Raw genomic sequence first — 25,572 nt, 5'->3', positions numbered from 1 at the left:
AATTCTCTATTCGATACCATTGATCAGTATGTCTTTCTTTGTGCCAACACCATGCTGTTTTGACTGCTGTAGCTTTATAGTAATCTTCAGAGTCAGGAAGTGTAAGTCTTCCCACTTCGTTCTTCTTTGTTAGAATGTTTTTAGCAATTCGAGGCATCTTTCCCTTCCAAATAAATTTGATAACTAGCTTTTCCAAGTCTACAAAGTAGGTTGTTGCAAGTTTGATTGGAAATCCATTAAATCTGTAGATATGTTAGGTAGGATTGACATCATAACGATGTTTAACCTTCCTATCTATGGACAAGGAATATCTTTCCATCTCTTTCAGTCCCCTTTTATTTCTTTTAGTGGTTCTGTGATTTCCTTTTAGAGGTCTTTTACATCCTTGGTTAAGTTTATTCCTAGGTACTTGATTTTTTTAATTGCTTTTGAGAATGGAATTTTTTTTTGAGTGTCTTTTTCAGTTAGGTCATTTCTAGTGTATAAGAACATTACTGACTTCTGTGCATTCATCTTGTATCCTGCAAGTCTGCTGAATTTGTATATTATCTCAGGTAGCTGTGTTGTCGATTTCTCAGGGTTTTTCAAATATAACATCATGTCATGTGCAAATAATGACAATTTTACTTCTTCATTTCCAATTTGGATGCCTTTTATTTCTTTGTCTTTTCAAATTGCTCTGGCTAGAACTTCTAACACAATGTTGATATAACAGTGTTGACAGCGGGCATCCTTGTTTCATTCTCAATCTTAGAGGGAAGCTTTCAGTCTCTCACCATTGAGTACTGTGCTGGCTGTGGGTTTTTCATATATGCCCTTTATCATATTGAGGAAGTTTCCTTCAATTCCTACATTTTCAAGTGTTTTTATCAAAAAAGGATGCTGAGTTTTGTTGAATGCTCTTTCCGCATCCATTGAGATGATCATTTGATTTTTCCCTTTCAATTTGTTAATGTGTTGTATTACATTGATTGATTTTCTTACGTTGAAGCACACTTGCATGCCTGGGATGAACCACACTTGGTCGTGTTCTGTGATTTTTTTTAATGTGTCTTTGGATTCAATTTGCAAATATTTTGTTGAGAATTTTTGCATCTATATTCATTAGAGAGATTGGCCTATAGTTTTCCTTTTTGTAGCATATTTACCTGGTTTGGGTATTAGAGTGATGTTGGCTACATAAAATGAGTTAGGTAGTGTCCCATTTTCTTCAGTTTTTGAAATAAAGTAGGATTGGTGTCAGTTCTTTGTGGCATTAGGTAGAATTCCCCTGTGAAGCCATCTGTCCCTGGGCTTTTATTTGTAGGAAGCTTTTTGATGACTGATTAGATCCCTTGGCTTGTGTTTGGTTTGCTGAGGTCTTATGTTTCTTGACCAGGTTGTTCATGTGTGTCCAGGAAATTATCCATTTCCTCTAAATTATCTGGTTTATTGGTGTACAGGTGTTCATAGTATCCTCTTATAATTTTTTAATTTCTTCAGGGTCTGCAGTAATGAGTAGTGACCAGCATTAAAAAAAAGAAGATAGAAATAGAAAATACCAGAATGCGCTCTAAGTAGCACAGCTAAGGTTGTTCTGTGTGACGGACGTTGTGTGTATATGTGTGAGTGTGGGGTCTGCCAAGTGTGCCTTGGAGAAGAGTTTGGGTTTTGGGCAGGGTTGTGGCCGGATGTGCTTGCGGTTTTTAACAGGCTTGTTGAGCGGCCTGAAGGGGCCAAGGGCAGAAACGGAGATCAGGCAGGAGGCTGTTGACAGCATTCAGGGAGGAGTGACGGTGGCTGAGACCAGGGTGACAGCAGCAGGGGTGGAATTGGGGATGTGTTTTTAAGGTAGAAGGACCAGACAGAGGCTCTGAGGGAGGAGCAGTTGAGGCGACACCAGGGTTTCAGGCTTGAGCACCTGACAGGTGTTGCTGTCGCGGAGAAAGGCAAGGCTTCGGGACCTGGTTGTGGAGGAATAGCAGGAACTTGATTTGGAACATGTTAACCTTGAAGTGCTTATTAGAGGACAGTAAGTGTAGCCGCTGGAGTTGCGGAAAGAGTCTGTGCTGGGTTAGACACCTGGGAATTTAGGATTTGGAGACCAGTGAGCTCTAGGTACTAGATCCTGGAGGGTGGGTGTAGAGGGAGAAGAGGTCCCAAGGCTCAGGCCTGGGGAGCTTGAGCATTTAGAGGTGATGAGATGCCTGAGCAAAGGCGACTGAGAAGGAGCGGCCAAGAAGGATTAGTGTAAGCCAGGCGAGTGACCCCGTTTTAAGTAAACAGGCTTCGCTTGGTACACCGAACGTGCATCTCAGTACTTTTATCGGAATTATTTTGTGCGGTTTTCCTACTAAATGAAGAGCTTCTTGAGGCCACAGATTTTCTGTGACTCTCCATCTTCTGGCACAGTGCTGGATGCTTGTAGAACTCATGTTTGTTTGGATAAACTGCCCTAGGAGCTCCCAGGTACTGAGTGCTTACAGAGGTGGGCCCTTATTCTAGAATGATGAGCATTGCTTCCTCATCCACCTCTGCTTTGATTGAATCATAAACCTGCCACATTCCTCCAGCTGTTGCTGATTTCCCAAGGGGGTGTGTGTGTCCGTGTGCGCCCATATATTTTTGCACCTGATCAGAGGGAAGCCAGTGCTTGGGCTGGACAGAACTTTTAAATCCTTTCTTTTCTTTAAAACAAATGAACCCAAAAAAGTTGTTCTTTTAATTACACATGTAATTTATGAAAACTTCTCTTGTCTGAATCTTACAGTAACTTCAGGGCCCTCTTGCCCTGCCTTCAGGTTCACTCTCCTTTTCAAAGGTTATCCCGTTACCACTTCAGTGTCTGTCTGAGATATTTTTCTTTGACATTTACCTATATGTTCCCAAATATGGAAATGTAGTTTGATGCCTAAGTAGGACCATATGATATGCACACACAAATACTTATGTATGCCTTGAGGCACCCCTTACTTCAGGACATAGCTCTAAATCAGTTTTTAGAACAGCTGCCTGGCATTTCATAGATTTGGGTGTCAAATTTTTTTTTTTTTGCCATGTTAAACAATCCAGTAAAACCTAGAAAATCCTAGTACCTCTGCCACGAAATATTCCCAGAATAAGACCATTTCTCACTGCCTACACTGCCACCACCCCAGTCCAGACCACCATGGCAGGAGCCTGTTAACCTGGTATCCTGGTTTCCCGTCCCCCTAGTCTATTCTAATCTAGAAGGATGCGGATGGGTGAGCATTTGTAGAACAAACGGGCTTGTTCTTGAGTAAACACCCCCACCTAAGGGTCTTTGTGTGCGTGTTGGACTTCCTGTGGGTAGGCTGCTCTTAGAATCAGTCCAGACTGTCATGGCTCACAGCGCATGCCCCCTGGCTCCTGCCCCTCTCTGCTCTCCTTCGCTGTACTTGGGCCACATTGGCGTTTGCCCTGCATCTTGCAGGAATCCAAAGCTCATTCCCATCTGGGGGTTTCACGTTTATTGTTTCTTCTGCCTGGAGTTGCTTGCCCTCTTCCTGCCCAACCCCCCTGCCCGTTGACCAGGAGAAATTCCTTTCATCATTCAGGTCCCTTCGCAAACGTCACCTCCTCCGAGCTATCTCCCATGACCTCCATAGCTAAAGGAGTCCTCCCCCATCTCCTGTCCCAGTCTCGCTAATAGAAGAGCCAAGATCCCAGAGGAGGCATCAGGTAGGGTGCAGGGGGCTGGCAGACTGAAGGTGAATCCCACCTCCGATGTTGACCACCTCTGCCTTTGGACAAGCCATTGAGCTTGTCCGAAGCTGTGAGACGGATACATCATCACCTCCTTTACTCCACTTAGTGTGTGGCACAGGCTGGTGTGCAGAAGAGGGGCTTTTACTATTAAATGGATTGAGCTGGTTATTGGTAGCTTTGAGAGCCTTGTTCACGTCTGGTGCTCTGTGGAATGCTTTTGCGTGGACTAGTTCATTTACCCCTTAACTATTGCCCAGTTACAAATTTTTGCCCTCGGGCTAACTGCTTTCTCTTTAGCAAATGGCCCTGTTGCTTTGCCGGTTGTCCTGTCCTCCCCCATCTGCCCCAACCCCACTTTCCTACACAGTGTTACGGCCTGGATTCTTTTGCCAGCTTTGGATACTGTAAACAGCCCATCACAAATACAAACATGCACCTCTTAACATTCAGGAAGTTGTGTTAGAAATTGTTAGATTTTTCAGAAACAACTATAGTTTTAAATTACATTTACTAATCCTCTCATAGGAAACATGGTTATTGGGTTATGGCCAGTTATGGAGCAAGAGATCAGAACTCAGAATGAACGCTAAAACTCAGTGTGCTTTTCACTTCTCTTAAATCTGGGTGACTTAGTGTGGTACAGGATTCCCTTCTGTCCTGGGCTGTTGGACAGGGCTTCTCTAGGCCCCGCAGGATTTCCCGTGGGGGTAGATGAGACTTTTAAGAACTTATTTTCTTCCTGCCTGAACATGGAAGACAGCCTCTCTTGAAAGTGTGGTGGCCTCTGGCATTTCCTTTGTTCTGCATGTTTGAGATGCTCTGGAGGGGAATGAAATGCTTTGGGCCTCTTCGTGGCCTGTATTTCGTGATGTGCCCCACGAGGTCACCCAGTTCTAGTTCTGGACTTCATGGACAAGCTACAAGCTCTGCTTAAAACAAATATTTTGTGCTCGCTATTAAAGCAATTCTTTTTCCCAACTAGTTTGCTAATTCTATATTCACTACTCCATAAGCAGCTGTGTCCTTTTGGGTACATTTCTCTCTCCCACAAACAGTGCATGAGACATCTTACATTCTCTTGAAGAAGCCCTAGGGGGATGTTGTGAAAGCTGCACAGAAAGGGAACTGGACTGAGGCCGCCTTTATTTCAGAACCACCCAGCTCTGTGTTCCTGGTTACTTTGTCTCATGCGCTTGTGGACATGTTTGTTTAGACTGCTGGATTTAAAACCAAATTGAGGCCAGTTCAAATGGTATAGAAGTCTGCTAAGAGTGCTGAGAGAAATGAGTCAGAACATTTAAAGTTATTTTTTCCAGTATTTTTTTCCAATCTTGAATATTTTTCTTTTCAGATAAAAGAAAAACAAATATTCAAATATAAAGTTATAGACATTATGTTCCTTGGACTTAACCTGTAAGCATAGTTATGCTTTTGGCTCTTTATCAGAAAATTAAGAAATCTCACTAATAAATAATTTCCTACCCTAATGGAGTTATGAAATTTTGAATTTTTTAGACTAATAATATATAGGTTTAAATTACTTGCTTGTTTAAATGTTTGTCTTTGAGGGTAGTAGCTACTAATGTTGTTAAACCAGCCTAATCTTCCTGTGTCCTTCATGGTTTCCCTATTGTGATGAGAATATTGTGACCAAAGCAGCATGGGTGTCCGGAGCAGCCCTGCTTTGTTCTCCAGCTGCCTGCGGGTTCCTCCCTACCCGCCCACTCGGCTGGTCGAGAGGGAATCGCACCCCGTGGGATCGTGACCCTTTTTTCAACTCTGCATTATATTGGAAAGATAAGATTTACACTTACTCATTTATTTTATTCTAAGCATAGCTTCCTTTTAGAATAAAAGTCAAGGTTAATATCTAAATTTCACACAGAGTCTGCCAACTTCCATGCTAAATAAAGTTGCCTTAGTTCTTCTGAGATGTGTTTGAGGTGTAAGAAAATACTTCAAACATTTTTTTCAAAATATTTAGGAAACATTTTAGTTAAAAGTATACTGTTCAGTGAAAACATTGCATTTTTAGATTAGTTAAAAAAGGAACACTTTAAAACATCTAATACATCCACAGGAATTATATCTTCTGATTTTGCAAAAAACAGAAATATGAAGTCATATTACTTCTTATTTTTAATATTGAGAGTTCTGCTGTTAAGATGGTTATGAAAACTCCTCTGGTTGTAAGTGATTTAGCTTGATGGATAATAGTATGGCAGGTTCCATATTCTGTATGAGAATGTTGGGAACCTGCTGTTTGTGTTTTTGTCTACATAACTTGAAATAGTGGGAATTTCATCTTTGCCTGAACTCTTGGAGCATTCACCTGGGTCAGCAGAATGAACAGAAGTGTTTGTCTTCCGCGAATTCTCTAGACCCTCTCGCTGACTTCCTTTGTCTGTACCACTCAGGAAGTCTTTTAGAACTTGCTTGAAGATGTAGACTATTTCCCACGGCAGTACGTCATTTTCTGCCAAAACTTCTCTAAATCTAGAAGGAAAGCAGTAATGAGTAATCAATTCAGAAAATTTCCTTTGTCATATCCCTTAATCTCTAAAATACAGCTTAAATAGTGTATTTGTGATAGTAGTTATCTACTTTTTAAGTACACTGCTTTAAAATTATGCTTCTAGTAAAGAAATTTTGAATGCAACTTAAAAAAATTTCCAACCCACTAAGATACAAACAGATATTTTTGTCCAGTCCTTCACTATACCATGATTAAATAACTTACACCATAGAATACATTTCCAGTCCAAATATAGGGGGCACTTAGATTTGAAAGTAGTGAATATTAAATACCACAAGAAAAGAATGTCGTGTTTTTACCTGCTGAGAATAGTTCCGGTTTGGCAGGGTTGGACTTGGGAACAGAGAGCTTCGAGCTGCCTCTGCTCAGTGGCGGGGATGGTTGTGTGGGGGTTCTGGTAGTTTCTCAGCCAGTTGTAATCCACACCAGTTTTTTTCACTTTTTGTTCATTTTCAATCTCTTGTATTAATCTCTCTCGTTCTTTTAAATGCCATTTTAATTCCCGGAGCAGAGTTTTAGTCACTGCTTCTGAGCCAGGATTATGTGTTGGTTTGTAGGAATCATTTTTTGGCCATTTCATCCAGCCAAAAAGTGGCATTTTTTAGCCTATGGAGATATTCTCACTTGTTTATTTGCATAAAATGTTATGGTCCGGATGAGTCAATATTTGTTTTCTTTATAATAAATTTGCTAGAAAAGTACATGAATTTTTCACCAGTTAGATATGCAGGTCAAAATAAGATTAGAACATGGGATTAAGTATTTTAATTTCTAAACTAGGTCAGTGACAAAAAAATGAGCTTTGAAAATAATTTTATGTGACTAAACAGAAATTAAATATAAAAAGTCAGGGATAACCTACCGACTGAACAATTTCTGAAAATATTGACACTTACATGCTATTAAAAGTTCTTAGGAGGCTCTAAAATATTAAGTTATGGAAAAATACTATCTAAAAACTCACTTTTGATTTGCACTTTGTAAAGAAAAGGTTTAAAGCATACCTTTTAAGTTGATGGATCCAAGGTGGTGATGTTGCTGGAGTTTACCTGAATTGGCGATGAGACCGTTTTGCTCAGCACCCGCTCTCCTGGACATGCCCCGGTGGAAGGAATGAGCCGCCAGGTTTACTCACCGGAACTGTCGTTGAAATAAACAACTTTCTATGTTAGGAACAAGGCTGTGATGTCTCGGTGTGGAGAAGATGCTCATTAATTCACCTTGTAAATCAGCCAGAAGAATGACAAAAATAACTAATCTTCACAAATTATGTCAGGACCTGTGTTTCACATGTCGCTCAGCCTGTGTGGAGAAGGTGGCAGCTGTGGGTGCCGCCTGCAGCAGCCAGCCCTGGGAGATGGGGAGGCCGGGCAAGCGCCCCTCGCGCCCGGCTCCAGTGGGGCGGTCCCATGATGCGCTGTTTCGCTGTGCAGAGCTGTGGGTCACAGTTTAGTGCTGTATTTTTATGCCTGTAGAGCTCTAAAAATAACCATGTTGCTTTTATTCCTCAGTTAACTTTCAGGCCATTTAGAAGCCAGGTCAGTATCCCCTCTAATGAAAGCAGGAGAAATAGATCAGACATGACTGTTCACAAAAAAAAAAAAAAAGAATACCAACAAAAACCACATTCTGAGAAAGCTTGTAAGGAGCAAAATAGGCAAAAAAAAAAAAAAAAAAATGCTGCTGTCAGTCATGTGTGAGATATTTAGCGAATATTGTTCCCTTTTTGTTTTTCTAGCTTAATAGTTAAATTTGAATATGTAAGCAAGTTGGAATGCTGGATAAATTAAAAACACTTAAATAGATAACTTTAAAATATACTTCAGATTCTCTTTACATATCTGGTGATAAGGCAATAATAAGTTAAGGCCAGGAAAAAAGAGACATAATAGTAAATAAAGTACAAAGTAAAATCTTGGAGCCCTGAACGAGGAAGGGGGAGGGGTAGGGTAGCAAGGCTGACCTGGAAACGGCCTCCGACCTGCCTGTTCTTGCGAGAGTGCTGGCGTGTCGCTCCCAAGCGTTCCTGATAGAGTCTCTACCTGCTTACTCTAAAAATAATGAGAATAAAATGAAATCTTAAAACTCATTACGGAAAGTCATTTTAGTGCTTTTGATGTCCCTTTCGGAGCTGAGGGTGAAACACATTTACTGTTTGGGAGGTCTCTTGCGTGTAATAGTCTTTATTATGCTCATTTTCTGTACGACTGCTGTTTGTCTTTTGCTAAAGAGTGGACAAGGGTATAAAACAAAAGGCCTTGTGTTCTTGAGGTCTTTGTCAGATGACTCTGTAGTGGCTTTTCCTTTGGTCCTGTACCTTGCTTCTGTTGTTCTCCCGCGCGAGCTGTGAAGAATGGTGGTATTGAAAGGGAGAATGGGAGAATGTCGGGTGCGGGAGGTCCCGCGGGCTGGCTGCAGCCGCAGGGCGGGGAGGCCTGTCTGCGTGGAGGGGGCGTCCCCCGAGCCCAGGCCTGGCCCTGGCCGCGGGAGCTTCTCCAGGGCGCTCTCCCTTCCCCTCCCGACAAGCTGAACGGTCCCTCACCACCTTGGCGCCCCTCCGGGAGGCCTGCCTTCGCGCTCCTTTCTCGTGTTTACAGTGTGCTGCTTGTATTATTACAAATTTTGTTTTTTACTGTTTCTATTGTTATATTGAAGTGGAGACCAAATCCTATACTCTGATTAGTTTTTTCAGCTACCACTGTGTAGACAGAAAACATAAATAAGTATATATATTTATAGGTAAAGGTGAGGAAGGACCTTTTTATTAATCCTTCCTGTTCATCAGTGTATTAGCAGATTAATAGGGGATTTTATTAAACATTTTAGTCAGCTGAATGAGTGGATTGTTTGAAATGAATTGCAACCTCATTACAGTATTTTGTCTGGAAGACACGAAGTTCAGACTGTTAAACAATTAGATCACTGTCTTTTTGGTTATTGTTGTGGTTTTCTTGACTACTGCTTGTTGGCTGAGTGGTATAAAGTTTTGTGAGACTCAGTGAAATAGGACCGATTGTTCACTGTGTGTGTGTCTGTGTGGAAGGAAGCGCATTGCAGAGGGGCCTGGAGGCGAAATGGGGAGCCCTGGAGGGCAAGCTGAGCAGCCTGCCCTCCTAGGCCTGAGCTGCGCCGCGGGCAGGGCCCTCTTGGAGTATTTGGCAGGAAGGGTTATTTTTCCATGTGGGGGTGACTTCATATCCTTCCATTTTCAGCCCCTTTGCTACTGCATTGAAAGTTCTAGATTATTGGTTCTTTTATTTTTTCTAATAAAGATGGAGTTAATATTTGAAGAGAAACTATGATGTTAAATTTTTCTCACTATTTTCTCTTTAAAAATATTTTAATTAAAATACACTAATACCCTTACTTTTTAAACTGAAAATCACATTTCTATTGGGTTGACTGTATCTTTTTTGATTTATAGGAATTTTTAATACACCCCTTTGTTGTATGTTGCAAATGTTTTCTCTCAAGTGACCACTGTTCTTGCCCTTTAGCATTCATAGAGACATTGGTCATAGGTTTTAAGTTATAATATAGTTAAATTTATCTATAATTTTCCTTTTTGGCTTTTATTTTTATGCTCTTATTGAGGAAGGCCTACTCTCCTCCACAGTTAGAAAATATAGAAGAATATCAGTTTAATAGGTTTAATAAAAGTGCCTGGGTGATTAGTTTGTTTGGAATTGATTTGGATTGGTGTGAGGAAGGGATCTGACTTTGTTTGGTCCCAGATTGGATGGCTACTGTTCCGGGTAAGGGGTCATTGCTTCACCCATGAGATTTTCCTGTTTCTTTGTATGTCGCATTGTTTTGGCATGAATTCTGGGTGTTTTGAATATGAGGTTCTGGGACTTTGGGGTTTGTTTAAATCCTATGGAGAATGTTGATACTTTTGTCAGCAGCGAATCCCCTTGGTTGGGTTCAGGTGGCAGGTTCCAGCCAGCCTTCTGTGGGTTTTGTTCCAACATTGGTTCAGAGCCTGCTCAGAGCTATTCGGCTGCGTCCTGTGTGTGCTGCTCACCCACTGGCTGCTCTGGCCCACATTCGGTTCTCAGAGTCTTTGATGGGCTGTTTAGGGTCAGATCCATGCCTGCCCAGCTCAGGGGTGAGCCCATGGTTCATAAATTGCTTTTGGGGGTCCCCCATCTCCCAGGTGCCTTCCTGCCCCCTGGGGCTCTTTGTGGTCCTTCGGCTGGAAGTCTGGGGCTCTCTCCACTTGGCCTGCTCCTCCTGCCGCTGCCTCCTGTTGTGCCTCGGTGTCCAGGCTGGGTGGTGGGAGACAGCAGCAAGAGTGTGGCTCCACCTGGCCCCGCGGGTGCTGCTGTGGCTTCTGCTCCTGGGATGGTGACAGGCTGGGGTGTGAGGAACGGAGGACACAGTAATACACAGGAACTGGGATTGCCCTGTTTGGCGTTAGGCAACCTCCTCCTGCTCCTGGGCCTCACCCATATGTGGATTTTGGATTGGGTTGAGTTGAGGTTGGGGGTACCTGAAGGAAGATCCATGGTGCCCTCCCTGCTGGCTGGTGGTACTTTGAATTCTGGCCTCCTTCCTTGGTCTCCTGTTACTGTTTACTTCTCAGGGTCCTCAAATGGCTGCTCTTTCGGGATTTATAGCATCATTCTGTGGGAGACAGAGGGCATCACAGCCGCAGCTGGAGCTGCAGAATCCTCCTTGAGGCCTCTTTTTAAACTCACACCTCAGATCTGTTGTGTTAGCATATTCTGTGGCTCTGCCTGCACCATGCTTCCAGAACTGCTCTTCTGTCCACTCTGACTGTGGCCATTGGGGTCTCTGGCCTTGATTACTGCGGATGCTGCTGTGCTTTGCTGCGCCCTCCTCACACAGAGTGAGCCGGTCGAAATGGGAGTCAGATACTGTTGTTTCTCTGCTCAGAACCCATCTCACAAAGAGCAAAACCCAGACCTTTGTGCTTGCTCCTGGTCTTCCCCTGGCACCTTCCAGTCCTCCCTCCCTGCCACCCCCAGGCCCCTCTGACCCTCTCAGTCTTGGCCTTCTTCTCTTCCTGGTTCCCTCGGTGGAGCCACACTGGCCTTCCTTGACCGTGCCTGGCACATTCTTGCCTCAGGACTCCTTGCTTTTCTGGTTACTTGGTTAGGAAAGCTTTTCCCTTGCAGTGCTGCAGGGCTGCCCCGTCTTTGTTGGGATTTTTGCTTGACTGTTACCTTATCACCCTATCATTGCGACCCCCCCCCACCTCCGCCCCTGGCTTTCTCCTTCTCCTTGTCACCGTCTGATATACAGTGTGCTTCACTTATGCACTCGTCCCCACCAGCTGTAAGATCTATGAGGGCAGGCTGCGAACTGCTCAGATGGAGCTCAGCATGGGGTTGGGCCTTGTTAGTTTATTTGCTGTGTGAGTAAATGAGGGAATATCAGGAAAACAGTATCCAAGAGGATGCTGACACAACCACTGATATCAGGCAAAAGCAGACTTCATGCAAAAATAATTTTACTAAGTCTCAAACGTCAGAATCAGGCTCATGGAGCCTCTCCTGTGACAGCAGTATGTTTCAGTTAGATGTTGACAACAAAAATGTAGCTCACCCTAATTGATAATTGTCTTTTTTCACTTAATGTTTTGGACATCTCTGTTTGCAGGACTAGAGTCATGACATTCTTATTTAAAATACTGCTTAGTGGTCTGTCTGAAAGCTCTGCCGTAGTTTAGCTTGTCCCTGGGTCGCTGGCACTTTGTTTCAAGCTTTCACTGTTGTGACTATTATTGAGACATGCCCTGCCTTCCTGGGATCCTTCAGACCCGTTTTGTTGTTCTCCGTATCACGCTTTTAGGCGCTGTTAGGTTTCCTGCACCAGAATGCACGTTGCGTGAGGGCAGGGCCGTTTTGTTTACAGCTGTGTCTCTCTAGTATCTAAAACAGCGTCCCACCTGTAGTACGTGCTTGTTCTGCTTTGCTAGAGCTGCCAGAATGCAAAAGATAAGAAACGGATTGGCTTTTACAGTGGGGGTTTATTAGTTCACAGTTTTCCAGTTTTGAGGCCATGAACATGTCCAAATTAAGGCATCAGATTTTAGATACCTTCCCTGAGGAAAGGCCGATGGGATGGCATCCAGGGTTCCTCTGTCACATGGGAAGGCACGTGGTGATGTCTCCTGGCCCTTCTCTCCTGGCTTCTGGTTTCAAAATGTCTCTCTCAGCTTCTCTGCTTGTTCTTCCTGGGGCGTTTCTGTCTAAGTGTCTTTGAGCATCTGGGTCTGTGTTGGCTCTTAGCTCTCTTAAAGACTCCAGTAAACTAATTAAGACCCATCTTGAATGGGTGGGGCTACAGCTCCATGGAAATAGTGTGATCAAAAGGTCCCACCCACAGTTGAGTGGGTCGCATCTGCATGGAAACAACGTAATCAAAAGGTCCCACCCACACTAGGTCGCACCCGCAAGAGTGGATTAAAAGAACATAGGCGTCCTAGGGGTACATGGCAGCTCCAAACCAGCGCAGTGCTCAGTAAATATTTGCTGGGTGAGTGCGTGCAGTGCTGCAGGTCTGGGAACCTGCTTCCCTGTTTGTGTGTGCAAACATTTCTCTAGGGGAAATACTGAGGAGAGAAAGTGCAGGTGTGTAGGAGACGTGTGCTCTACCTTTTAACTGTGGCTGACTGAGCGCCCTCCCGAGAAGAGGACGGGCCCCTTCCCTAGCCACCCCACTGGGCTTGGGCTAAGAGGAGTCGCTGCTCGGCTCTCCTCCAGCGTTTCTCAGACCCTTTTACTTTTGCCAATTTGATGAGTGAGAAATGGTTCCTCATAGTTTAATTTGCACTTACCTGGTAACTATGAGTTTGAGCATCTTTTCATTTTTAATTGATTATTTTCATTTTTTCCCCATGATTTAATATAAAAGTAACTATTCAAGAGTTCTTCTTGTATTTGTGAATTTCCTGGCTCTTCAGGAACAGTTAAACTAACTTCTGAAATTCTTTGCAGGCCACTCAGCCAAAAGCACTCAGAAATGGAGTATATTAACAAATACAGGCAACTCGAGGCCCAGGAATTGGATATGTATGGCGGTGACCCTTTGCCTGATGGGCCAGGTGAGCAGCTGACTTAAGTGTAAAATATGGGGCATAGTGTCTACATGTTTTAAAAATTCAGATCTTAAAAGTCTTTAAATCATGTAGTTTGGTCAAAGTAAGGAATCCAACTTGCTTGTCAATTCAGGATTTTTTTTCTTTTTGCAGAGGAGGGTATATGGTAGATTATAAAAAGCTCATTTTTTTCTATCTTTAATATAGTTCCCAAATAGTTTGTTCTTTGGAAGGCTAATAGGCCTTTAAGTTAGTATTAATTAAAACTACTTAAAATTTTTATATAAACAGTATTACACTTTTTTGGCAGTAAACCTATTAAAACAAAATTTTAAGCAGTGCATAAGTTTATACAGAAAAAGGCGAAAAAGTCAGTCTTAATCTTCTCCACCATGTGTACAACTGTTAAGAATTTGAAAATTAAGTTTCTTTTTCTGAACTTATTATCTTAATAGCATCAGACCCTATTCATATGTTATGAAGTCACCTTTTGATTGTTTGTTTGACAAGTCTGTCTATCACAGACTTCCTACCAATTCAACCAAGAAGCTTTATCTCCTATGCTCAGACTTACGGAGAGAAGTTGTGGGTAGAGTAACAGTTTCCTTTTTAACCTTTTTTAAAATTATGAAATATAGTACAGATACAACAGTACATTGTTCTTAATCCTTCTTGGGATTTATTTGGGCTTTTTGACATTATAGATTGGTATCTTTCATCAGTTCTGGAAAATTCAAGAGTCATTATATCTAGGCCTCGCTCTCAGAGTTTCTCTCTCCCATTTGCCTTCCCCCCCTGCCCCCCCGTCCTTTTTTTCTCCTTCCTTCTTTCCTTCTTTCTTCACTATGCTGTATTCTGGTTAATGTCTCATTGTTGATCTTCTACCTTAAAGGCAAAAGCAGCTTTGAGTTATTTGCCCTTCTCTCTGAGTCCTAGCTTTATTATACATCTTGGCTTGGCATTTCCCCACTCTCTCATCAACCCTTCATTGCTTTTGAGAAGATGTTTGTACACCTCACCTAGCATTTTAATTTGCTCTTAGGAGGAAGATCTGTCTGTGTAACCCAGCACACGATTACCGGAAGTGATAGTTCAAAATATGTATGCTCTTTGAGCTTCTGTTTTCATTTATGTTAAGAAAAGCACAAAGTTGTGTGTGTGAACGTGTTTATTGCATCGTTGCTTGTCTGTGGGAGCATGAGGAGTCTCTCAGTGTAGGTTGGTGGAGGACTGGTGACTTTACTGCCCTGTATAGCAGGGTACTCTGCCGCTCTACCTTGAGTGTGAGGTAGCTGCGTGTACTGTTGTGGAAACATGTCCTAGATCTCATACTTCCATTTGGAAAACATGTGAGTCTACAGATGATCATGTGTATTGCTCTCTGCCTTCATCCTTGTGCTGGTCCCAGAGCCCAACCCGCCCCCACCCTCTGGGCACCCAACCGTGGCCCTGGAGCCAACCAAGTTTATGGCTGCTGTTCAGAATTTGCTAGATTACAGGTGTCATTTGATTTAAATTCACCTTCGAAGCTGCTGTTTGCTTTCTCTGTCCACTTTAATGTATGTGGAGCCGTGCACTAGGCAGTCACATAAACAACAGCTCTGCTGTACTCGCAGGGTTCATTCAGCCACCAGTATTGATTGAGGTGTGGAATTAGATATGGTGGCTCCTCTTACAGAGATTGTAGTTACACAAATGAATACTTTTGGAGATAAGTGTTCTAAAAGAGTTGAGTGCTCAGCTAGGGTTTCTGACTTGGGTGGGGAGGGGTGTTGTCAAGAAAGGAGCACCTGAGCTTGGAGTGGATGAAGGAGTAGCAGCTCCCTAGGTGGAGCTGAGGTCAGGAAAACCATGTAAGCTGCCCTGGGGTGGCAGGAGCCTGCTGCTCTAGGTGCTGACGGAGGGCCGGGACTGCTGGGAATGGAGAGTGGGTGTGGGGGGCCAGGTGAGTCGCTGTGGGTGGCTGAACGATGTCCCTGGAGAAGCTCACGTCCTGGTGTCCTGAGCCCGTGGCCCTGCTGCTGCACACAGTGAATGGGCCTTGGCTCGGGGGTTTCATGGAGGGTCCTGGGGTGGGAAAAACAGTCCAGGTGGGCCCATGGAAGCACCAGAGTCCTTGTAGGAGGGAGGTGGGAGGGCTTTAGGGGATATAGGGGATGGGGCCTTAGGAGCAAGAGACCGGAGTGGTGTGAGGGATGCGGCCGCCTCTAGAACAGGACAAGGCCAGGGAGCAGACCCCTGCTCAGAGCCTCCGGAAGGAAACAGCTATACCAACACCGCGGCCTCAGCCAGGGAGGCTGATTTCAGGCTTCTGACCTCCAGGACTGCGAGAAAAGTGTGCACTGTTTTAAGTGCCGAAGCGATGGCCATTTGTTAGTGCAGCAAGAGAAACCCAGGCAGTTGTATTTGATGTGGCATGACCAGTAACTGGGCCTTACAGGCCATACTAAGAATTTTGGTCTTAAAACTCAGAGCAGCAGGAAGCACTTAAAGGTTTTAGGATTTTCTTGGGATGGGCGTGAAGGGAGGCAGGGGCTGTCGTGTGATTAGATTTGTGTTTTGGAAAGGCCACTCTAGCTATGTTGAACAGCATAGGATGGTAAAGACGAGGTTGCCCCGGGCCAGCGGGCCGTGGTGGTGGCTCTGGGCTAGGGTGACGGCAGGAGCCGGGGAGAGCGGGTTCTGGGGTGGAGTGGGCAGCTTTGGTGATGCATTGGCTGTGGAGGGTAAGCCAGAGGCAGGGCCGGGGGAGACGTGGAGGTGCTGCCCACGATCGGGCTGCTGAGCTGGTGCTGAGGGGGCACCAAGGACAAGGGCAGACTGCCCTGTGCCTGCGTGTGTGCGCGTGATTGCCCGGTTTAGATTCAAAACTGCAAGTTCACACTGATATCTCTAATTCCGATCCAACACCACAGGTTTCAACCTGGACATTTTGTGACGTCCAGTTACGAGATACTTTGATCCAAAATACTTTTAATTATGGTGTGACACCAGTATTGATTTACATAAGTTCTTTAATTTTTTTTCTTAAATAGAATCTAAGAACATACATTCAGTGATATTCTGTAGGTTACATTAAAACTATTATATATAGTTAAAAGGTAAGTCATTTCTTTTAAAATGAGATTTAATAGCCTTGCACCTGTCCCAGGTTGTCAGCTCCTGCAGGGTTCTGTGGCTCCAGCAGGACAGTGTTGAATTTAGCCTTAGATAGGGTCTTTGGTTGTGATTAAATGCCACATTGTTACTTTTTTGTTGATTGGGTGGTATTTTTAGTGGTTGTTTTCATCCAACCCTTGTAGCTTTTCTTCTGGTTTTAAGAGAATGGCCTATGTGGATTGTTTAATAACTGAAAAGGAAAACAATTACTCTCCCTTCAAGTTAAATTTGTTTGTATTCAGAATACCATCCCATGGTGAAAAATGATACATAATTATCTATTTTTGAAGAATTAATTTTATGGTTAAATCAGTGATGCAGCAATTAAACTTATTTTCTTTAATGACAGTGTCTAGCTTTTTAAATAAGAAATGTTATTATGTTTTCATGTGAGTTGGTATAACAGCAGTTAAAATCCTTTATTTACTGTTGGAACCACTAACTTTGGTTATATTTTGTACTTGGTTGATGGTGATGTTGTAGGGTGGCTTAGGGGAGGGGAAACTAGCAGTTTTTGTGGTTTCTAGCTTTTTTCTAGTTCATATAAAGTATCTTATTGTTAATCTCCTAGGGTAGAGACAATGGAAAAATAAAAATAGCAAATTTTAGGTTTCTCCTGTCACCTTTGAGTTCGCTTTGCCATGCATAGTTTGTTGATTTGCCTTAAATTACCCCTGTTCTTTTCTTTGAGAACTTAACCCTGATGCTTTCCCCATCGCCTGCTCTCTGTTTTCTCGCTGACAGGAAGCTGGGAGAAAGGCCTGGGGGGCCGTGATCCTTTCTGCTCTTCCTGTCCCCCCTTTGGCAGCATCCATGGAGGCGGGATTTGGTTTGTGCTCGGTCTGCTTCAGCCAGTGACCTGAAAACGTCAGATTGTGTTTTGTGTTATGTGGAGGAAGGGCTCTATTTTAGACAGAACAGTTAGGTCTTTTGGAATTTTTTCCCGTGTAAAATTTCTGTCTTTCAGTAGCAGCCCTCAGAAGGCAGGTAATCAAGGAATGTAAGTCCCATCGATATTGTCAAGGTGATGGGGTTGGTGCAGCAGCCCTGTAGGCCACGGGTTTAAAATCTCTTAGCAAAAAGAACCACTGCTTTCTTTCTCCTCTTTATAGGAGAGTCTTTGTCCTTGGCTTCCACCCTCCCCTGGAGCGCCTCCCTCTGGTCTTTTCTCATTCTCCAGGGCAGTGTCGATTCACATTCTTTTCATGTATTTGTGGTTTTCTGTCCAGCAGTAACCACAGTGACTCAATGAATTACTCAAGACAAAAGCCAAGAGAGGGGAGAGTGAGAACAACTCAAGGGAGAGTGTCCTCCCAAGCTGTTCTCATTTCAGTTTTTATTGAGATTTTCGGGGTAGGGACACGTGCTGGCACTCAAGGCTGTTTAGGGAGGCAGGAGGGGAGGCAGGATGTTTTGACCTTTATGACACAAAGATCGACGGGCAAGTAGACAACAGATAAGCCTGGCCGTGGGAGTGGAATGGACTGCGTGCAAGAACACAGCATAGCAAAGCGAGACATTCTAGTTTACAATATTTTATCTACAGAATTTCCACATATATTATGTTAAACAAGTCCTCATAATTGATAAACTGCAGCATCAGGGTGGGAAGTGTCCGTTTGGTTTTTCCCTCTGAATGCATCTGTGTGTTACTTCAGTTGTAGCCTTTGCGGACTGCCCTGGGTACTTAGCCACCATTCTGAGTTCTAAAAAGCTGACTTTAAAATGAACTGTTGGAGCCATTTTTAAGTTTGGAGCTGTTTTCAGGTTGAGTTTTGCTGTGCTGCCCTTGAAGGCAGTTGGGTAGTTAGTTCTAAGGACTCTGGAAGGGTAGGTCCACCAGTCGGGAAAACAGGAAGGCATCAGTGGGTCTCTTCAAAACTGAGAGGAGCAGCGAAGGCAAGTGAGGCACGATAATGGAAGGAAAAGCTCAACCATCAGTCCTGAGGCGGACTAGATGATCAGGACACTCTACAGGGCAGCAGCAAGAGAACTTAGTTTCTCTGGAGTCAGTGGCATGTTTATCGGGCGGGAGGGATGGGATGATGGGGAACATGGAGGGCAGGGGAAGCTGGGGCAGGGAAATGAAGGTCTGGGGGGCCTGAAAGGGGGGTTGCAGCAGAGAAAGCCCGAGACAGGGCAAGGAGCCTGGGTCTAAATTTGGGAGAGAGACCGGGAGGTGCAAAAGTTTTTGTTTATTTTGGCGGTAAGTACCTACCAATAAAAGTATGCATCCCACGAATTGATGGTTTCTCAGTTTATCAAGTGATGACCAGAGGTCCAGAAATTTGTGTCATAACCAAGAAAGCAGTCCATATATTTACAAGAGGATGTTAAATAAGTGAGATTAGTCAGATTGCATCATTCATCTCCATGAGCACACCCTTCCCAGAGTAAAGCCTGCAGTCTACAAGTAGTGTTTAACTGTCTAGTAGAGATTTATTTAGTAGTCAGGAAAGAATGCATAAAAATTGGTGCATTCAGTTGACATTTCTAAAAAAGTTTTTCTTTAAGCTAACCGTTTTAGTACCCTTTAGTAAAGGGATGACTGCTTGTGCTACTGGTCTCTAAGTCTGCAGTGCTTGCAGTGATGTAGAGTTCTGTTCTCCCCTAGTCTGTATCCATTATCTAAGTGGGCTGCTGAAGGAGCTGTGTAATTACCCTGCTGGCAGTATCAGCCTGTGGAGTCTGTATTTCTACATTTGTGTGTGTATGTGTGTGTGTATATTTATATGTATATGTGTATACATACGCATATATATAATGTGCTATATGATGAGATAGAACATTGGATTGTTTACTATGTTATTTTTCAGAAAAGAAATTGTGTTTGTGTGTTTTTTTTGTCTGAGTCCAGGTCCAAGGCCACCTGTGGCTAAATTGAGCGATGTGACCTGCATGCCAGAGACAACTTACAAGTACCTTGATTTGCCTATCAGTCGATGTAAGGAAGAGGTAAAATTATTTTTGTCATAATGTAATTTTTTAATCATATTTTTTATTGTAGAATATAACATATATACATAGAAGTGATAACTTTCCAAGTGAAATTGAACAGGTAGAGAACAAATTTCAAAGAATATTATAGGTGACAGTTCCACAGTTTCAGTTATTTCCTTATGGTGAAATGTAACATATATTAAAAAAAGTAATGTCTTTCAAAGTATGCTTTAATAAGTAGTTATATAGAAAATTTCCAAAGTTGTTTTGAGTTATAGTATCATAGTTTCTGTTTTTCCTTATTATAAAATATAACATATATACAAAGAAGTGATAGCTTTCAAATTACAACTTAACAAGTAGCTATAGAACAAATTTCAAAGGATGCTATGGGTTACAGGTCCACCATTTCAATTCTTTCCTTCTAGCTATTTTAATACCCAGCAACTAAGAAAAAGAAAATTATGTGAAGATTCAGTATTCATAATCTTTTGTTAAATTCCATGTTGTCTTTTGCTATCCCTTCCTATAGTTTAATCACTTTCATGATCTTCATGGATGTCTAGGCAGTGACCACCCTGACCTGTTCATGTTGAAAAGGGGTGTCATCTTTATGAGAAAAGGGGACCCATCTGGTTGATGTTCTTGGAGAGGCTATTGCCTCTGGGTTTTGAGACTTAGCTGGCATAGGAGTTCTCTGGAGGATTTAGGTTTCTGAAGAATAAGCTTAGTGAGTGAAACCTTTATAGAGTCTCAGATAGGGACCTGGGTATTCTTTAAGGTTTTCAGGACTACTGTTGACTTGGGCTTATCATACTGTGGCCATTTGGCATATCTAGGTGACGCTTGCATAGGAGTAACCTCCAGGAAGCCTCTCGACTCTATTTGAGTTCTCTTAGACGCTGAAACTTGTTTTGTTGCCTTTCTTTTCCCCCTTTTAGTCAAAAGGCATTCTCAATCCCACAATGCCAGGGTCAGGCTCATTTTCAGGATCTGTGTCCCATGTGGCCAGGAAGACTAATTTATCTGGGTGTCTTGTCCTATGTCGGGGGGGGGAGGATGATGAATATATTTGCAGAGCTAGGCTCAGAGAGAGAAAGTCCACATTTGAGCAACAAAAGAGGTTCTCTGGAGGTGACTCCTAGGCTTAGCCTCCCCTTTACAACCATAAGTTTCACCTGAGCAAGTCTCAAGATTGAGGGCTTGACTTATAAAGTAGGGGGTTCCTAAGTTCGCATAGCCTATGTTATGTCCATGGTAATCTATCCAGATCTCCCATTATCATCACTTAGTTGTACAGTCCTCATCGCTCTCCATTTTAAACAATTCTCATGACCCGAAACATCTTGTAGCTCTTGTCAGCCCTTAATTATTTGTCCCTAGTATTTGTGTAATACTAATATGGTATTCCTATTAATTATAGTCCCTGGTATGCAGTGTGTAGATTTTTCCCATGTACCCTTCTGTTGTCAACTCTCTGTGCTAGTGTCATACTTAGAAGTATGTCATGCAAGACCCTATCTCTTTTTGTGGTGCGGATCTGTGGGAAACATGCCTTTATAAACAACGCCTTACAATCCTATTTACCTTCAGTACAGCTCTGATACTTATAATCCCATTAACAAACAATTGTCACCCCTATCCATTACCATACCTTTGATTTGCCATCAGTAACGTATCTTGTCAGAATGCAGTTTTGCCTTTAATAAATACCTGAGGCTCTGCACTTGGGGTTGACTATTTGCAAGTTCAAGGTGCCCGGTGTGCCCTGCTGCGGCATGTGAGGCGCTGCGGAGCGGATGGGGGTGTGCGTGCCTGCTGGCCTGGCACCTGCCTGGTGGCTTCCAGCTGCTCTCCTTTTGACTTGTCTGAAATGATTCGCTGAACATTCAACTGAGTAGATCTCCTAACATTTAGCTAGTCGTCAAGTCTATCCTCCATCCTCTGAAATATCTGTGAAGAATCATGTGCTGTTGCTCAGAGGAGCCGCTTATTTAAAGAAACTCACTGCTACATCTTTTTATAGCAAATGTTGCACCCTAGCCTGCAGGCCTCTCCCGAATTCCCCTGGGCTTTCTTTTTGCTTTTGCTCTGTTTTGTGTGTGTGTGCCTATGCTTAAGTGGTTTGATGCATTGTTTTATTAATGATGCCAGGCCAGATTATCACCAGGATGAGTCAGCTTCTGAGTTGTTTGTTATTAAACGTGTTAAAAAGTTGTGTATTGAAACCTTTATTAACTTTGTGAGTGGGAAAAAAGTTATAGATAAAACAGAATTGTAAATGGTCCAAAATTTAATAAAATTTTATTAAGAAATATATTTTATTAAAATTTTATTAATATAGTAAAAATTTTTTGTATAGTAAATATGCGTTAATTATTTTTTAGAGGCCAGTATTTAAATTAATTTGTATTCCCCACCCATATCAATTGTGAGAGGGGTCAGAGAGCTTAAATAAGCTTAGGGTGGAGGTGGGGAAGTGTTGGTGGGAGGTGTTAGATTGGGTTTTTACTGTTTTTTTTAAAAATATATATATATTTTTTTACTGAGATTGTTCACATACCATACAACTACCCAAAGATCCAAAGTGTACAATCATTTGCCCATGGTACCATCATACAGCTGTGCATTCATCACAGTTAATTTTTTTTTCAATTTTTAGAACATTTTCATTACTCCAGAAAAGAGATAAAGACAAAAAAAGGAAACTCAAATCCTCCCTTGCATCTGACCACTCCATCCCTCCATTATTGATTCATAGTTTTGGTATAGTACATTTGTTACTGTTGATGAAAGAATGTTAAAATACTAACTGTAGTATATAGTTTGCAATAGGTATATATTTTTTCCTATATGCCTCTCTATTATTAAACTTCTAGTTATAGTGTCATACATTTGTTCTAGTTCATGAGAGAGATTTCTGACATTTGTATAGTTAATCATGGACATTGTCCACCACAAGATACACTTTCCTTCTGGTGACATACGTGACTCTGAGCTTACCCTTTCCACCACCTTTACATACCTTTCAGCATGTTAATTATTCTCACAGCATGCTACCATCACCCCTATCCATTTCCAAATGTTTAGGTTCACCCTAGTTGAACATTCTGCTCATAATAAGCAACTGCTTCCCATTCTTTTGCCTCATTCTATATCCTGGTAACTCGTATTTCATGTTTATGAATTTGCATATTATAATTAGTTCATATCAGTGAGACCCTGCAACATTTGCCTTTATGTGTCTTTCTTATTTCACTCAATGTAGTGCCCTCAGGGTTTCTTCATCAGCCCATTTCTTTTAAGATGGTTTTGTTCACACACCATACATTCCATCCTAAGTAAACAATCGTTGGTTCCCTGTATAGTCACATATTTATGTATTCAGCACCATTGCCACTATCTATATAAAGACATCTCCATTTCTTTGACAAAGAAGGAGGAAGAGCCAAAGAAGACAGAGAGAGAAAAGAAAAAGAAAAGAGAGAGAGAGGAAAAACAACAATCATAACAGCTAGAAAGCAGCAGAAGGAAAGATAACATCAACCTAAAGTAGAATAAAGAGACAACATCACCAATGCCAGGAGTCACATACCCTTCCCCTACCTCTTCCCCACCATATGCATTTAGCTTTGATATATTGCCTTTGTTATATTAAAGGAAGCATAATACAATGTTTCTGTTAATTATAGTCTCTAGTTTGCATTGATTTTATTTTCCCCCCAATCCCACTCTATTTTTAACGCCTTGCAGTGTTGACATTCATTTGTTCTACCTCACGTAAAAACATATTTGTACCTTTTATTTCAATAATTGAGCACCCTAGATTTCCCTGAGTTACACAGTCCCAGTCTTTATCTTTCGTCTTTTCTTCTGCTGTCCCACATGGTCCCAACCTTCCTCTTTCAACCATACTCACAGTCATCTTTGTTCAATGTACTTACATTGCTGTGCTACCCTCACCCAAAATTGTGTTCCGAACCTCTCACTCCTGTCTTGTGTTTTCTGTCTGCAGTGCTTCCTTTAGTGTTTCCTGTAGAGCAGGTATCTTGTTCACAAACTCTCTCACTGTCTGTTTGTCAGAGAATATTTTAAGCTCTCCTTCATATTTGATGGACAGTTTTGCTGGATATAGGATTCTTGGTTGGTGGTTTTTTCTCTTTGAGTATCTTGAATATATCACCCCACTGCCTTCTTGCTTCCATGGTTTCTACTGAGAAATCTACACATAGTCTTATCAAACTTCCTTTATATGTGATGGATTGCTTTTCTCTTGGTGCTTTCAGGATTCTCTATCTTTGATGTTTGATAATCTGATTATTAAGTGTCTTTGTGTAGGCCTATTCAGATCTATTCTGTTAGGGTTAAGCTGCGCTTCTTGGATTTGTAATTTTATGTCTTTCGTAAGAGATGGGAAATTTTCATTGATTATTTCCTCTATTATTGCTTCTGCCGCCTTTCCCTTCTCTTCTCCTTCTGGGACACCAATGACACGTACCTTCCTGCTTTTTGTTTCATCTTTAAGTTCCCGGAGACGTTGCTCATATTTTTCCAGTCTTTTCTCTATCTGTTCTTTTGTGTGTAGTCTTTCAGGTACCTTGTTCTCCAGTTCCTGACTGTTTTCTTCTGTCTCTTGAGATCTGCTGTTGTGTGTCTTTCATCTCGTGTTGTGCCTTTCATTTCCACAGATTCTGCCAGTTGGTTTTATGAACTTTCAGTTTCTGCCTTATGTACACCCAAGTGTTTTCATTATACGCTTCTTGTCTTTTGCCATATCTTCCCTAAACTTTTTGAATTGATTTAGAATTAGTTGTTTACATTCCTGTATCTCAGTTGAAGTGTAAGTTTGTTCCTTTGACTGGGCCATAACTTCGTTTTTCTTAGTGTAGGTTGTAGTTTTCTGTTGTCTAGGCATGGTTTCCTTGGTTACCCCGGTCAGGTTTTCCCAGACCAAAATTGGCTCCAGTTCCAGAAGGAAGAACTATTCAGTATCCGGTTTCCTTGACGGTGTGTCTTAGAAAATTGTTACACCCTGTGAGGCCTCGGATCACTGTGCTTTTCTGCCCAGCAGGTGTTGACTGTCAGCCTGTAACTCCAGACTGGTGTAAGGAGGTGTGCATGTGACTGTTTTCCCCCAGGTTCTGGGGTCTGGTTCTGAATGGAAGGTGGGAATCATGTCCCACGTCGCCAGGGAGATTCATTCCCCTGGGAGTCATGTCCTTCGTGGAGGGAAGGTTAATGAATTTATTTGCCGAGTTGGGCTTAGAGAAAGGCCACATCTGAGCAGCAAAAGAGGTTCCCTGGAGGTGCCTCTTAGGCATAGTTATAGGAGGGCTCAGCCTCCTACTTACAACCCTAAATTTCACAAGAGCAAGTCTCAAGGGCTTGATTTATTAAGTAGTGGGTTCCTAACTTGACTTAATGTATAGTCTATTCCAAAGATAAATGGTCAGTTTGTTACATTATCGTCACTTAGTTGTGCAATCATCATCACTGTCAACTTTAAACAATTATTATAACATAATTCATATCAGAGTTCTTATCAGCTGCTAATTGCTCATCTCTATTATTAGTGTAGAGTTGGTAATATAGTCCTGTTAAACATAGTCATTATACTTAATGGGTAGTTTTCCATACCACTCGGTTGTTAACCCTCTGCAGCAGTGTCGTACCTTATAAGTATATCATACTAACAAATATTTAGGTTTGTGGTGCTGCTCCATGGGTTACATACCTTTAAACAACCATTTACAAAGATGTTTTGCCATCAATGCATCACTGATACTTATAATCCCATTAACGAGCCTTAATCACAACCTGACCATTCCCATACCATTAAGATCACCTTCATTATTATGTCTGTGCATATTAGATTATTGTTGCCCCTTCACTAGATTCTGACTATCTCTAGGTCTCCTATGTTCTACATTTTAAGACCCTTATTTTATCTTTTTCACAGAGTTCTAACATACAGTCTCTCTTTTTTTGTCTGGCTTATTTCGCTCAGCGTTATGTCTTTAAGTTTCATCCATGTTGTTATATGTTTTACGACCTTGTTTTTTTTTTACTGCCATGTAGTATTCCATCGTGTGTATATACTACATTTTGTGTATTCATTCATCTGTTGAAGGACATTTGGAGTTTTTCCATCTCTTGGTAATTG

At 42.2% G+C, this 25,572-nt stretch overlaps 2 protein-coding genes across 4 annotated transcripts in view; one reads left to right on the top strand and one right to left on the bottom strand.

Annotated features, from left to right (window-relative positions):
* Nucleotides 1-5,570: 5,570 nt before the first annotated feature.
* On the bottom strand, nt 5,571-8,369 carry RD3L (retinal degeneration 3 like). Of its 3 annotated transcripts, none has more exons than XM_037831706.1 (4): nt 8,208-8,369; nt 7,249-7,795; nt 6,544-6,934; nt 5,571-6,204 (listed from the first exon to the last, which is right to left on the bottom strand). In XM_037831706.1, the coding sequence occupies exons 3-4, from the start codon at nt 6,840-6,842 to the stop codon at nt 5,907-5,909; spliced, it is 597 nt and encodes a 198-aa protein (XP_037687634.1). In that variant the 5' UTR covers nt 6,843-6,934; nt 7,249-7,795; nt 8,208-8,369; the 3' UTR covers nt 5,571-5,906. The 3 variants fall into 3 exon arrangements, with proteins under 3 accessions (XP_037687634.1, XP_037687636.1, XP_037687635.1); XM_037831708.1 differs by having other exon boundaries at nt 6,544-6,850; XM_037831707.1 differs by having other exon boundaries at nt 7,249-7,679.
* A 4,291-nt stretch (nt 8,370-12,660) lies between these two features.
* The window catches only part of TDRD9 (tudor domain containing 9), a 119,705-nt gene continuing 106,793 nt past the window's right edge, over nt 12,661-25,572 (top strand). The window contains exons 1-3 of the mRNA XM_037831705.1: nt 12,661-12,748; nt 13,210-13,316; nt 19,327-19,424. Coding sequence (XP_037687633.1) covers nt 13,235-13,316; nt 19,327-19,424 — 180 coding nt within the window. The 5' untranslated portion in view covers nt 12,661-12,748; nt 13,210-13,234. The remainder of the gene's footprint in view (nt 12,749-13,209; nt 13,317-19,326; nt 19,425-25,572) is intronic.

This window comes from Choloepus didactylus, chromosome 4 (assembly GCF_015220235.1).
Source record: "Choloepus didactylus isolate mChoDid1 chromosome 4, mChoDid1.pri, whole genome shotgun sequence".
Lineage (NCBI taxonomy): Eukaryota > Metazoa > Chordata > Mammalia > Pilosa > Megalonychidae > Choloepus > Choloepus didactylus.
The sequence above is the reverse complement of the archived record's forward strand: the minus strand, read 5'-3'. Positions and strand labels throughout refer to the sequence as shown.